Source organism: Abramis brama, assembly GCF_963993115.1.
Source record: "Abramis brama genome assembly, chromosome: 10".
Taxonomy (NCBI): Eukaryota; Metazoa; Chordata; class Actinopteri; order Cypriniformes; family Leuciscidae; genus Abramis; species Abramis brama.
Window position 1 is genome coordinate 5,032,501 of NC_139972.1, and position 12,500 is coordinate 5,045,000.

At 38.2% G+C, this 12,500-nt stretch overlaps 1 protein-coding gene across 4 annotated transcripts in view; it reads right to left on the minus strand.

Moving 5' to 3' along the window:
- The window catches only part of dgkd (diacylglycerol kinase delta), a 41,386-nt gene that overhangs the window by 14,958 nt on the left and 13,928 nt on the right, over positions 1 to 12,500 (minus strand). For all 4 annotated transcript variants that reach the window (XM_084126613.1, XM_084126615.1, XM_084126616.1 and 1 more), the window contains 13 exons: positions 8,203 to 8,307; positions 7,460 to 7,592; positions 4,540 to 4,646; positions 3,922 to 4,047; positions 3,724 to 3,826; positions 2,827 to 2,989; positions 2,380 to 2,488; positions 1,901 to 2,040; positions 1,738 to 1,822; positions 1,242 to 1,336; positions 1,056 to 1,155; positions 670 to 946; positions 1 to 90 (listed from right to left, as the gene is read on the minus strand). The exon at positions 1 to 90 is cut by the window's left edge and continues 42 nt beyond it. In XM_084126613.1, the coding sequence (XP_083982739.1) occupies positions 1 to 90; positions 670 to 946; positions 1,056 to 1,155; positions 1,242 to 1,336; positions 1,738 to 1,822; positions 1,901 to 2,040; positions 2,380 to 2,488; positions 2,827 to 2,989; positions 3,724 to 3,826; positions 3,922 to 4,047; positions 4,540 to 4,646; positions 7,460 to 7,592; positions 8,203 to 8,307 (1,633 nt within the window). The remainder of the gene's footprint in view (positions 91 to 669; positions 947 to 1,055; positions 1,156 to 1,241; positions 1,337 to 1,737; positions 1,823 to 1,900; positions 2,041 to 2,379; positions 2,489 to 2,826; positions 2,990 to 3,723; positions 3,827 to 3,921; positions 4,048 to 4,539; positions 4,647 to 7,459; positions 7,593 to 8,202; positions 8,308 to 12,500) is intronic.

A 12,500-nucleotide genomic window follows, 5' to 3' on the forward strand; every position in this document is an offset into this window, starting at 1 on the left:
ATAATCGCTCAGCGTCATCATCCTCATCTTCATCCTCCGCAGGCAGTGACGGCAAACCTTCCTCCGTCTGAGCGTTCTGTTCATCCACCGCTGAAACACCAGGCCACACATGTGAAATCAGTTTTGAACTCAAGTGTTTCATTATGTGAAGTAGAGATGGGAAACGAACTGAACCAAGAGCTTGTGAATCAAAATCGAATCGATTGGCGAAATCTGTGTCGATACTCAATAAAACATGCTAGCAACATGCTAATTGTGCTAGCATCATCTTAACATGCTAATTGTGTTAACATCTTGCAAAAAACATGCTAATCATGTAAGCATATTGCTAAAAACATGCTAACAACATGCTGATTGTGTTAGCATCATGCTAATTGTGTTAATATCATGATACCAAAATGCTAATTGTGTTAACATCATGCTATTAACATGCTAATTGTGTTAGCATCATGCTAACAAAATGCTTATCATGTTAGCTTCTTGTTAAAAACATGCTATTTGTGTTAGCATCTTGCTAAACCCACACCCATATCACTCTCAGAATATCATTGGGTGAGCTTTTTTGACTCGAGGCAGTGTAGTTGCACACGGGAAGCACCACTCACATTTTTTCTTTAGAAAATGTACGTCTAGTTGAAATTACGATACATTTAATTGAAGCTACAATACCTTTCTCTGTGTGCTCTATGATTTGTCTGATGGCTTTCTTCAGGCTGTTGGCACGTAACATCAGCTGCTCTCGAGGTTTGAAGATGGCGGCAGGTGGTCGAGGAGAACAAGGAGCCGTGATGGTGTGCGGGGTGGTGGGCGGAGCCAAAACCACACCCTCCCCGTCAACCTGCTCCTCGGCGATGGTGGGCGGAGGTGCAGTCATCACGCTGGTGGCCTGAGATTCCTCGTTAAGTGTTTTCAGTAACGAGTCCAACTTTTCTTTAAGCACACCACACTACATACAAAAACATCCTGAGTACTTCATCAGCCAATCACAAAACACTTCCAGCCTCCAAAAGCCAATCACAAAACAGCAAGTCAGCTAATAGCCAATCACAGCTCACCTTTTTAGCCATGACCTCCGATTCTTCCGAATTTTCTGTGTTCTTCTCGTACGCACGTCCCACTTTCGCAACAAAATCCTTAACTGTTTCACACAAGACTCTGAAAAACACACTTTTAGATAAGCAGCCAGCAGCCAGGATACACAAAAACAGAAATTCACAGCGATGCTCATATGCTGTACGTACTTGGCGGAGGAAATGACCACAGAGTGCTGATCAGACGTCAAGATTTTGGAGAGATGAGCAGCAACGGAGTCCTCATAGGTCAGAATGTGCTGCACCTGAAACAAAACAGCAAATCAGAAGAGAGGAAACACAGAACAGCCAATCAGAAGAGAGGAAACACAGAACAGCCAATCAGAAGAGAGGAAACACAGAACAGCCAATCAGGAGAGAGGAAACACAGAACAGCCAATCAGGAGAGAGGAAACACAGAACAGCCAATCAGGAGAAAGGAAACACAGAACAGCCAATCAGAAGAGAGGAAACACAGAACAGCCAATCAGGAGAGAGGAAACACAGAACAGCCAATCAGGAGAAAGGAAACACAGAACAGCCAATCAGAAGAGAAGAAACACAGAACAGCCAATCAGAAAAGAGGAAACACAGAACAGCCAATCAGAAGAAAGGAAATACAGAACAGCCAATCAGAAGAGAGAACTGTCCCTTTAAATCAGCATACCTCTGAGTCTTCACTGCAGTCCTCTGTTACCGTGGAGCTGGAGTGTTGCCGTGGTAACTTGGTCTCATATACCATAATACTCCATCTATGAGAAATAAAAGCGTTGAGTGTTCAGTTAAAGGACTGTGACAGACTGTGACAGCTACTTTAAGCACACACACACCTGTCCAGCATCTTGGTACTGGCCCTCTCCAGCTTCTCCAGGATCTGGGGTAACTGTGTGTCGTCATCGCACGCTGAGCCCCATCCCAAAACTCTGGCCAGGTCATTTCCTGTTCCCAGAGGAAGTACGCCCAGCTGGCACTGCAGACCCCACATCAAAACATCAAACACTCCTGACACACACCTGCAGCTTAAACAGTCGAGCAATGGCACTAGCAACATAAGGTTTCCAATCCCAGGATATGCATGAACTGACAAAATGGAGTTCATGGCTTTGGATAAAGGTGTCAGACAAATGCACAAATGCGTAAATATATAAAAATGTAAATGCCTTTAAGTTGCATGCACAAAAAAAAAAAAAAAACACAACACACAATAGGCCAATGTAGTATTTTTGCAGTTAGTACAAGCATGCATACTGGGATTCTCCTGTCGTCTGCAGTATGATGCAGTCTCTGTTGGGTGTGTGTGTGTGTGTACCTGTTTGTGTAAAGTCAGAGCGTCTATCTCTGATAACACCCATCCGACACTGCCATCACCCCCACACACCAGAATACGAAACGTATCGAACTTCTGAAACAGACGCAAGCTACGAAAGACACACACAAACACGTATAAAGATGTCAATAAACTTGCAATGCAATTATTTTCATTGTCTGAGTGGATATTTACTATATCCTGTGTGTGTACGTGGGAGTGTGTGTGTGAGTGTGTGTGTCTGTGTGAATGGATGTGTGTGTGTGTGTGTGTGTCTGTGTATGTGGGAGTGTGTGTGAACGTGTGCGTGTGTGTGTGTGTGTGTGTGTGTGTGTGTGTGAGAGAGAGTGAGTGTGTGTGTGTGTGTGTGTGTGTGTGTGTGTGTGTGTGTGTGTAAGAGAGAGTGAGTGTGTGTGTGAGTGCGTGTGTGTGTGTGTTTGTGAGTCTCACCCCAGATGTGGTCCTCCATTCATCAGATCAAACACTTGCGCAGGGTTCAACAGCTGTTTAAACCGGCGTAGAAACTTCACACCCTGATTATCTCCACTCTTACTGTTCACGAACACCAACAACGGGCTCGTGCAGGTCGGAGGACACGTCGCCTTCCAGAACCCTACACACACACACACACACACAAGAGAGATGTTGCATTTTCTCTGTGTTATCTTAGTATTATTTATATGGTAACACTTTACAATAAGGTTCCATTAGTTAACATGAACTAACAATGAAAAAATACTTAAAGCATTCATTAATCTCAGTTAAACTTTAAACATGCATCATTCTTTATCTTCAGGCCACTCTAAAGCATGCGACTGCTTCAAACTATTTCTGACACAAAGCCATAATTGGTCATTTCTGTGAGGTGATTTTAGGATAAGAGCTATTTCTGACGGAGAGCTCTGATTGGATATTTCCATGATTTGATTTTTGAGAGAGCTTTCTGATTGGTCATCTCTGGGAAAGAGTTCTGATTGGTTGATCCCGAGGGAATGCTCTAATTGGATGATTCCGAAGGAATGCTCTGATTGAAGGATTCTAAAGGGGAATGATCTGATTGGTTGATTCTGAGGGAGTGCTCTGATTGGTTGATTCTGAGGGAGTGCTCTGATTGGTTGATTCTAAAGGGAAATGCTCTGATTGGTTGATTCTCAGGGAGTGCTCTGATTGGTTGATTCTGAGGGAGTGCTCTGATTAGTTGATTCTAAAGGGGAATGCTCTGATTGGTTGATACTGAGGGAGTGCTCTGATTGGTTGATTCTAAAGGGGAGTGCTCTGATTGGTTGATTCTAAAGGGGAATGCTCTGATTGGTTGATTCCGAGGGAGTGCTCTGATTGGATGCTCACCGTCCGAGTCGATGCTGTTGAGGGCGGTGGGTGGAATCACGGAAACTTTACACTGACCCAACGGGCACTTGGGAGAGAGCTGGTCTTTGCACCCAGCATGCACCTGGAGAACGAACACACAGCTGATTGTCATCTTTGCCTTCCATTTAACATGTAGCATAACATTAATAAAAGGTAATGAATGTTTCACACACTCACCATGGCTTTACACCACAAACAGCGCCAGTCCTGAAGTCTGAGAACGCTGCCGCAGGTTTTATCACACACGGTGCATTTGGCACTGACCGGCAGATTCCCCTCCAGCCACTGATGAGGCATCGAGATCTGCCGAGTTCAGGAACGTGTTATTCACACGACAAGCAACTAGTTATGTTGAGCCAAACAGTTGGCGGATCCCATTGACTTCCATAGTATTTGTTTTCCTCCAATAGAAGTCAATGGAGTCCAAATTGGTATATATATATACATCTTCTTTTGTGTTCAGCAGAAGAAAGAAATTCATACAGTTTTGAAACAACTTGAGGGAGAGTAAATGATGACAGAATTTTAATTGGCACTGAATGAAATAATTAATGTTGTCACAATGCATGCAATGCTGTCTTTTTGGCTAAAATTAGTTAGTAAGAATAATATAGGCACTATATTACTTTTTTGTTAATTGAAAAAAAAGCTAAAATAAAATACAAATATTAAATGGAAATCTTAAACTAAACTAAATGTTGAAATGTTGCCTTGACAACTAACCGAAATGAGTCGAAGCACTAAAATGATTAGCTGGGAATAAAGTGAAATAATATGAAGTGAGCGTGCACTCACCCCATCCTCATCCTCCAGTATGTCTTTGCCGATAGAGGCCAGTGTCGTCCACTTGCAGTTATTAGTGGCTCTGACCGCACAACGCTTGTGGGCCTTGAACTTGCACACTGTAGGACACACAAGGTTTTCAGTCAACTTATCAAACCTATAAGATTTTCATCCATCTTTAAACACATAAATGAAGATATTTTGATGCAATCATATAAAAATCATACAAAGCGATCGAGTCTCTTCAGAAAATTTGGACTGAATCGACTGAACAATTAGTTTTACGATCTCTTTATGATCTTTTTAAAGCGACAAAGTGGAGGTTGTCCACTTATATAGCTGTCAATCTCTCCGATTTAATCAAAACATCTTGATTTGTGTTTTGAATATGAACAGAAGTCTTACAGGTTTAGAACTACAAAAGGGTGAATAATTGATGACCGAATTTTTTAATTTAACACATAAATCAGCACTTAAACACATTCAGATCATAGATTCAAAAGAGACACTTCTAATGTAAGGGTGAATGCGGGTAAAGTGGGCCACTTTTTGTTAAACGTGTCATTTAGATACCTAGATGTTTTTTTCTTTTCTTTTCTTCATTACTTTTGTATGGAAGTTTGTTTTGAAGAGTGAAAAATAAAAAAGGTAATTGTGACTTTTTAATCTCACAATTCTGACTTTTTATCTCAGAATTACGTGATATAAACTCGCAATTGTGTGTTATTAAGTCAAAATTGCGTGATATAAAGTCACAATTGCGTGTTATAAAGTAAGAATTATGAGATATAAAGTCGCAATTGCGTGTTATAAAGTAAGAATTATGAGATATAAAGTCGCAATTGCGAGAAATATACTTGAAATTCAGACTTTTTTTCTCAGAATTGCATGTTTATATCTCGCAATTCTGACTTTATAATACGCAATTGGGAGATATAAAGTCAGAATTGCATGATATAAAGTCGCAATTGCGTGTTATAAAGTCAGAATTGTGAGATATAAACTATTCTGAGGTAAAAAATAAAATAAAATAAAAAGTCTGTCTTTTTTTTCCTTAGAATTGGACTTTATATCTCACAATGGTGAGAAAAAAAAGTCAGAATTCTGACTTTATAAGACGCAATTGTGACTTTATTTCACGCAATTCTGACTTTATATCATGCAATTCTGAGAAATAAAGTCAGAATTGCGAGATGTAAACTCACAATTGTGAGATAAAAAGTCGCAATTATCTTTTAAAATGTTTTATTCTGTGGCGGAAACAAGCTTCCATACTTTTGTTAACTTTAAGGTCCAGCTATAATATTTCAATTTGAATACAGTTGATATAATGTGTTATTTGCAAGCTATATACCAATAAACATTTTGAGATCTTGCACTCCAGGCAAGTTTATTTCCAGGTAAAGTGGGCCGGCTGGTCTGGTAAAGTGGGCCATACCTGATTTATCAAAAATTATCCTGTATCTTAATAAAAAACACTTAAGTTAAGTTTCTCTAAACACTTTAAATGAACTTAAAAGTGTGTCCATATTTTAAAGCGTTATATTCTTGCTCCTCTTATTCTTTCTTCACTCCACAGATTGAACGTAATGCCACGTATTATTTTCTGCTCTTTATAAATAAAAAAGTAGATTATACATGTCCGCTATAAAATAATCAATGAATGACAATTTATTTAATGAATTTGAGTATAATTACTGAAGGTTAAAGGTCACCCACTTCACCTGAATTACACTGGCCCACTTTATCTTACACATTCAGCCAAAGTGGACCAGCAATTTTTAAACACCATAACACATTTTAAAACATTCATTCATTGCATTTCATTCCCTGTTAAATGTAGTAACAAACCAGGAACTCTCACAATAATATTTGTTATATATTAATATATGCAATAATATATTCTCTTTAATTAACCCCTTTAGTGTCACCCATTTAGTTGCCCATATATATTTAGAACAATAATATCTTAGTAAAAACCTAAAGTAATATTGACAAACTATATATCATTTGAAGACTTACAATCTCTAGTTTCCATATTTGGTGGCTGTTTTTTAAAATAAATTACAGAGGAGCAGTAATTTATCAATTTGCAACAAGAATATTTCATATTCATTAGGCGTGTTTAGGCCTTTATTTTGAAATAGAAATAAACATGAAAAATCATGAAAGATTGGTAGAAACCTCAGTTTGTTTTCATTCCAAGAGTTCAAAAGATAACACCAATTCAATTTTATGAGAAAAAAAGGTCTGAAAATGTTTTGAATATATAGAAAAATATTATGGATTCTCGATTTGTGATGCGGCAGCGAGCTATAACGCACATATGTGCTCTTTTTATGTTTATTAGAGGTTGAAATCAAATCAAATACTGCCAAAACACCCATACTATTTCTGAATAGGATGTATACTTCATAAATTGTATGAAATTATGGAAATACATGGTTCAGATCACTCAAAACATATATGAAAATGGAGGCGTCAGTAAGGAAGCTTGGCTGTCCATCTAGTGAAAAGGTTTGGTACTGCGCCCAAATAAAATCTCACTGAAAGCTCATTTTTTGAGATATCAACCTAAAATTTGGAACACAACTTGTTTCGATTTTTGTCTTTAATTTTCTTGCAGTTTTAGAGTAAAATATATTTTGTAATATATATATAACAATTATATTTTTACATTGTACATTTTCATAAACTCAAACTTATATAACTTTTTTTCTGTTTCACTTTCATAATTTATTTCACTTCTACAATAATCTGGCAAATGTCTTCTTTCAAGGAGGGGGGGTGACAGTTAAGGGGTTGAAGACCACTGTCATGCTCTGGAAGTGTAAACCCATTGAGCACAGTACAATCAAAACTTAAACGGCCCACTTTACCTGCATTCACCCTACCTATACTGATCAAATCAAACCTCATGAGTGTGACAGACCTTCGCAGGACAGCCCGTGAGAGGTGACTCCGGACAGAGCCTCCCGGCAGACGTTACAGTACGTGGGGCGAGCGTGGGAACAGGCGTACCAGTTGTGCATCCCAGAGAAATGATCCATACTGAACTGAGTGGACTAGAGCAGAGAAACAAGCATGAAACTGATCAGAAGTGGCGTTTATAACGGTACAAAAGAGTCTATTTTTAACAAATGCTGGTTCTATTCATCAAAGAATCCTGAAAAACAAAATGTGTCACAGTTTCCACAGAAATATGAACCGTTTTCAACACTGATAATAATCTGAAATGTTTCTTGAGCATCAGATCATCATATTATACTGATTTCTGAAGGATCATGTGACACTGAAGACTGGAGTAATGATGCTGGAAATTCAGCTTTGATCACAGGAATAAATTACACTTTAACAGATATTCACATAGAAAACAGTTATTTTAAATTGCAAAAAATATTTCACTGTTTTTACAGTATTTTTTCAAATAAATGCAGCTTTGGTGAGCAGAAGAGACTCTTTAAAAAATTATTTTATTTTTCAACCCCAGACTTTTGAAAAAACATATTTTTCAACCCCAGACTTTTGAACGGTAGCATAAGTTATTCAAACCTGTGGTATAACCTCAAATAACCCTGTCACTGAATGCAACAAAAAAGAGACTTTGGAGTAATGCATTTCTCTAATAAACACTAAACAGACAGTAAAAACGTTCCATCAGATGGAGAATCTCACCTCGAAGTGTTCTCTGTTCTGAACACTCTTCAGCGCTGCGATCCATTCCTCCATTTCTTTCCTGTTTTCCGCACACAGAATCAGCCGACGACACGGAGTGATTACCTACAGAGAGAGAGAGAGAGAGAGAGAGAGGGAGAGAGAGAGAGAGAGAGAGAGGAAGAGAGGGAGAGAGAGAGAGAGAGAGAGAGAGAGGGAGAGAGAGAGGGAGAGAGAGAGAGAGAGAGAGAGAGAGAGAGAGAGAGAGAGAGAGAGAGAGAGGGAGAGAGGAGAGAGAGAGAGAGAGAGAGAGAGAGAGGGAGAGAGAGAGAGAGAGAGAGAGAGAGAGAGAGGAGAGAGAGAGAGAGGGAGAGAGAGAGAGAGAGAGAGAGAGAGAGGGGAGAGAGAGAGAGAGAGAGAGAGAAAAACTCAGGAGTCGATCATGTGAAACTGAAGAGATCGGAATAGATTTGTTCAAGTGTAATAAGCTGCTTTATCCACACATAACCTTAAATGTGTGTGTGAGCAGCAGAAACATGTGTTTCTCCTACAAACTGAAGCAAAGGAACAAGGAACACACTGTCCACACTCTCTCACACACGCACACACACACACCTCGAGCAAAGAGCTCTTGTTATTCAACTTACAGGGTGCCAACTAGGGCTGGGTGACAGAGCAAACATATCTGCAATGATTTTACTAGTAATACGACATTACGCAACCCTAAGAAATAATATTGCAATGAGCGTTTTATTTGGCCATTAAGTTTACCGAAATACCGTGACATTATATTAGTTTCACATTTCTCCTCTTTTAGCAATTCATGATTAGTAGGAGAGTGCCTAGCAACAAAAGCGTTAAGATCAGATCAAGAGTGAGTCAAACAAATAGTTAGCATTATTATTACTACCCAAAAATGTTCACTCAAGTTTTAGTGCATATGTTTTTAATTATAATGTAGTTTCTATTGGTGCATATACATAAAAATGATTGAATACTCATAATAACCAGTGTGAAAAAGGGTTGATTAGTTTTAGATAATGCATTTAACTTCTTGCATTAGGTGACACTTTCAATAAGGTCTCATTTGTAAACATTCGACATGAACTAACAATGAGCAATATATTTTTACAGCATTTATTAACATTCATTTGTTCAATGTATGTTCAAAGTGCATTGATTTAAAAAAAAATGTTTTAATATATATATACGATATATCGGCCACCATATCCGTATCGGCCGATATATGTTCATTTTTAATGTTATCGTTATCGATCGGCCCGATAAGTAAATTTGGCTGATATATTAAAGCCGATAAATAATGTATTATTTCCTTCAGCTGAGACACTTCAGATCCGCACTGTTCAACATGATGGTTTTAAATTGCTTAAAATATGATTGTAATCACTTCAAAAAAGGACAATATAGTCAAGTGCAACATTAGCAGCGCAAGTCTGTCATATCGACTGCATAAAATTATAATGAGAACATAATAATTGTGTGTTTGGGACGTGGCTTTTAATGGTGAGGCTTTTGTTTTTGTAATCAGGCTCTCAGAAATTATATAAAAATTTGGATTTAGATTTATCGGCCAATATATCGGTTATCGGCTTTCAAATGTAAAGTATAATCGGTTATCAGTATCGGCCAAAATATTATCGGTGGATCCCAAATATATATATATATATTTATTTAAATTTAACCTTAGAATTTCTAATAGAGTTAGAATGCAAAATAGAATCATGTTTACTAGTGAGTGTGTGTGTGTATGTGTGTGTGTACGTCAACTTCCCAATCCGTTTCCTCCAGCTGCTGACAAGAAGACCCTCTGTTCCCACCACGGATAAAAAATAACTCGCGCCTTTCCTGCGGCCAGCACACACACACACACACACATACACACACAAACCGATCATATTATTTATTTGGCAGAGGAGTACACCAAGCTGCCTCATAAAACCAGCTAAAATACGCAGACACATGTATCAGCTGACACACAGCGTCTGCTTAATGTCTTTGATGTAGATCTTCAAGCCACTTTCATCACACACACACACACACACACACACATTATCAGCGCTATCGTAACGCCAGCTGAACCGTGTCATACGACTCAAACCGCTTTTGGGTTCAGTTGCATGAGCTGAATTTACCCTGTTTTCAACACTTTAACACACAGCTGCGACACTAATCTAATCTAATAACGCACCTAATGAAACATCAGCTTCACACTAATCTGTATAAATGGTGCAATATTAATTAACCGTGACTTTTCACTATGCTTTACTCTCTCATTTAACCCCAACATTTTTAGCACGGGGGTTTCACATGTGTGAGGATTAATTACTGTATAAAGCATGAAACAAGATAACCCAAAATATTGACCTTAGATTAACAAGCACAAGTGTGAAAAGCCCATCTGATTGGCTGACAGACTTTCCTATTCGGTTTAAAAGGTGAAGTTTGACAGGAGGTTTAAACAGAGTCACTAAAAGTCAGGTTTACAATACGGGTCCCATTATGTTAAAGCATTAACTAACTATGTGCAACTATAGCTGAAGCATTTATTAATCTGTGTTCATGTTAGTTCATGTTATCTGAGGTCCCTTAAATAATATTAACAGATATAACTTTCATTAAATAAGATCAATAAATGCTTTAGATGTATTTTTCATGGTTAGTTGATGTTAAAAGTCCCTCGTAGTCAATCATTTAATCCCTTAAAACTCATCTTTAATCACCAAAATTACATATTTAAACTTTTTTTTTCCTTCTTCATGCCTTAAAATATCTTGAATGTAACTCGACACCCTTGCCTCATTTAGTATGTGCGGTTCTATGAATATGCAAATGAGCCCCGCCTCCACTCACTCGCTCAGCTCAGAGATCCACTGGTTGACGATCACACGTTGATCTGATTGGTTACAAGGTAGTTTGTGACGTCAGAAACACCAGCGATTTCAAAGCGTGTTTTTGAGACTGTCTTTGGTTCACTGCAGTTTAAGGAGAAAATACTCAGCAATGGTGTCGACTTATGAATTTACACATGGTTTGTCTTAAAGCAGATTAAAAACACCACATAGACACATAAACAACATTAAAAACTGGATCTTTAACTAATATCGTTAACTAATGTTAACAAATGGAAGCTTGTTAAAAGTGTCACCAAAGTCAGTCATCGACAGTTTGAAGAGTGAAACACTTTCAATTAGTGACACTCGACAGGTCAACGTCTGACTCGGCCAATGGCGTGAGTTTGGGGGCGGAGCCATCTGTTTGACTGACCAATAACAGACAGGGGGAGTGTTTAAATCCTGTTTAAAATCTTTAAATGTTGCATTTCTGTTTGGTGACGACAGACTTCACCTTTAAATATAAATGGGTTTTATTCTTCAACACTTCAAAGCGTGTTTTACAGCCTGAACTCTTGCTCAACACGTCTTCTGTCAGAGCAAAACCAGCCGACGCTCCAAGCAATATTGATCTGATCTGGATTAAAATTAAAATTAGATACAATAATTTGAGTCAACGCTCCTTAACTTAAATTAAGCAGGAACTGTATTGCTTCTCCAAGACGAATTTCCCTACGGCTTATTTAATCACAACTCATATTAAAGCCCTTCAAACCGACAGATCTCCAACAAAAGTACTGTGTCTCAGAGATACACTTCATCATATGACTAAAATTATGTATTACATTTTATTTTTTAGGATTCTTTGATGAATAGAAAGTTCTAAAAGAACAGCATTTATTTGAAATAGAATCTTTTGTAACATTATAAATGTCTTTACTGTCACTTTTGATCAATTGAATGCGTCCTTGATTAATAAAAGAATTAATTATTTTTAAAACAACACGTACCTACTCCATACTTCTTTATTAGTAGTGTTTGCCATTAATTTGATTCATATTTTTAGCATACATATCTAAACTAGATAGTTCTTCCAGACACATACCGACCCCAAGGCCAAAACACAGATACTGATTGGATAGTGTTCAAAACACACACACACACACACACACACTCTCACACACATACACACACACACTCTCACACACATACACACACACACACATACACACTCACATAAACACACACACACTCACACACACACAAACACACTCACACATATACTCACACACACACTCACACACACACACACACATATACACACACACTCACATAAACACACTCACACACACAACAGACTCACACATATACTCTCTCACACCACACATACACATACACACACACTCACATAAACACACTCACACACAACAGACTCACACATATACTCTCACACACTGATCTGGCTCC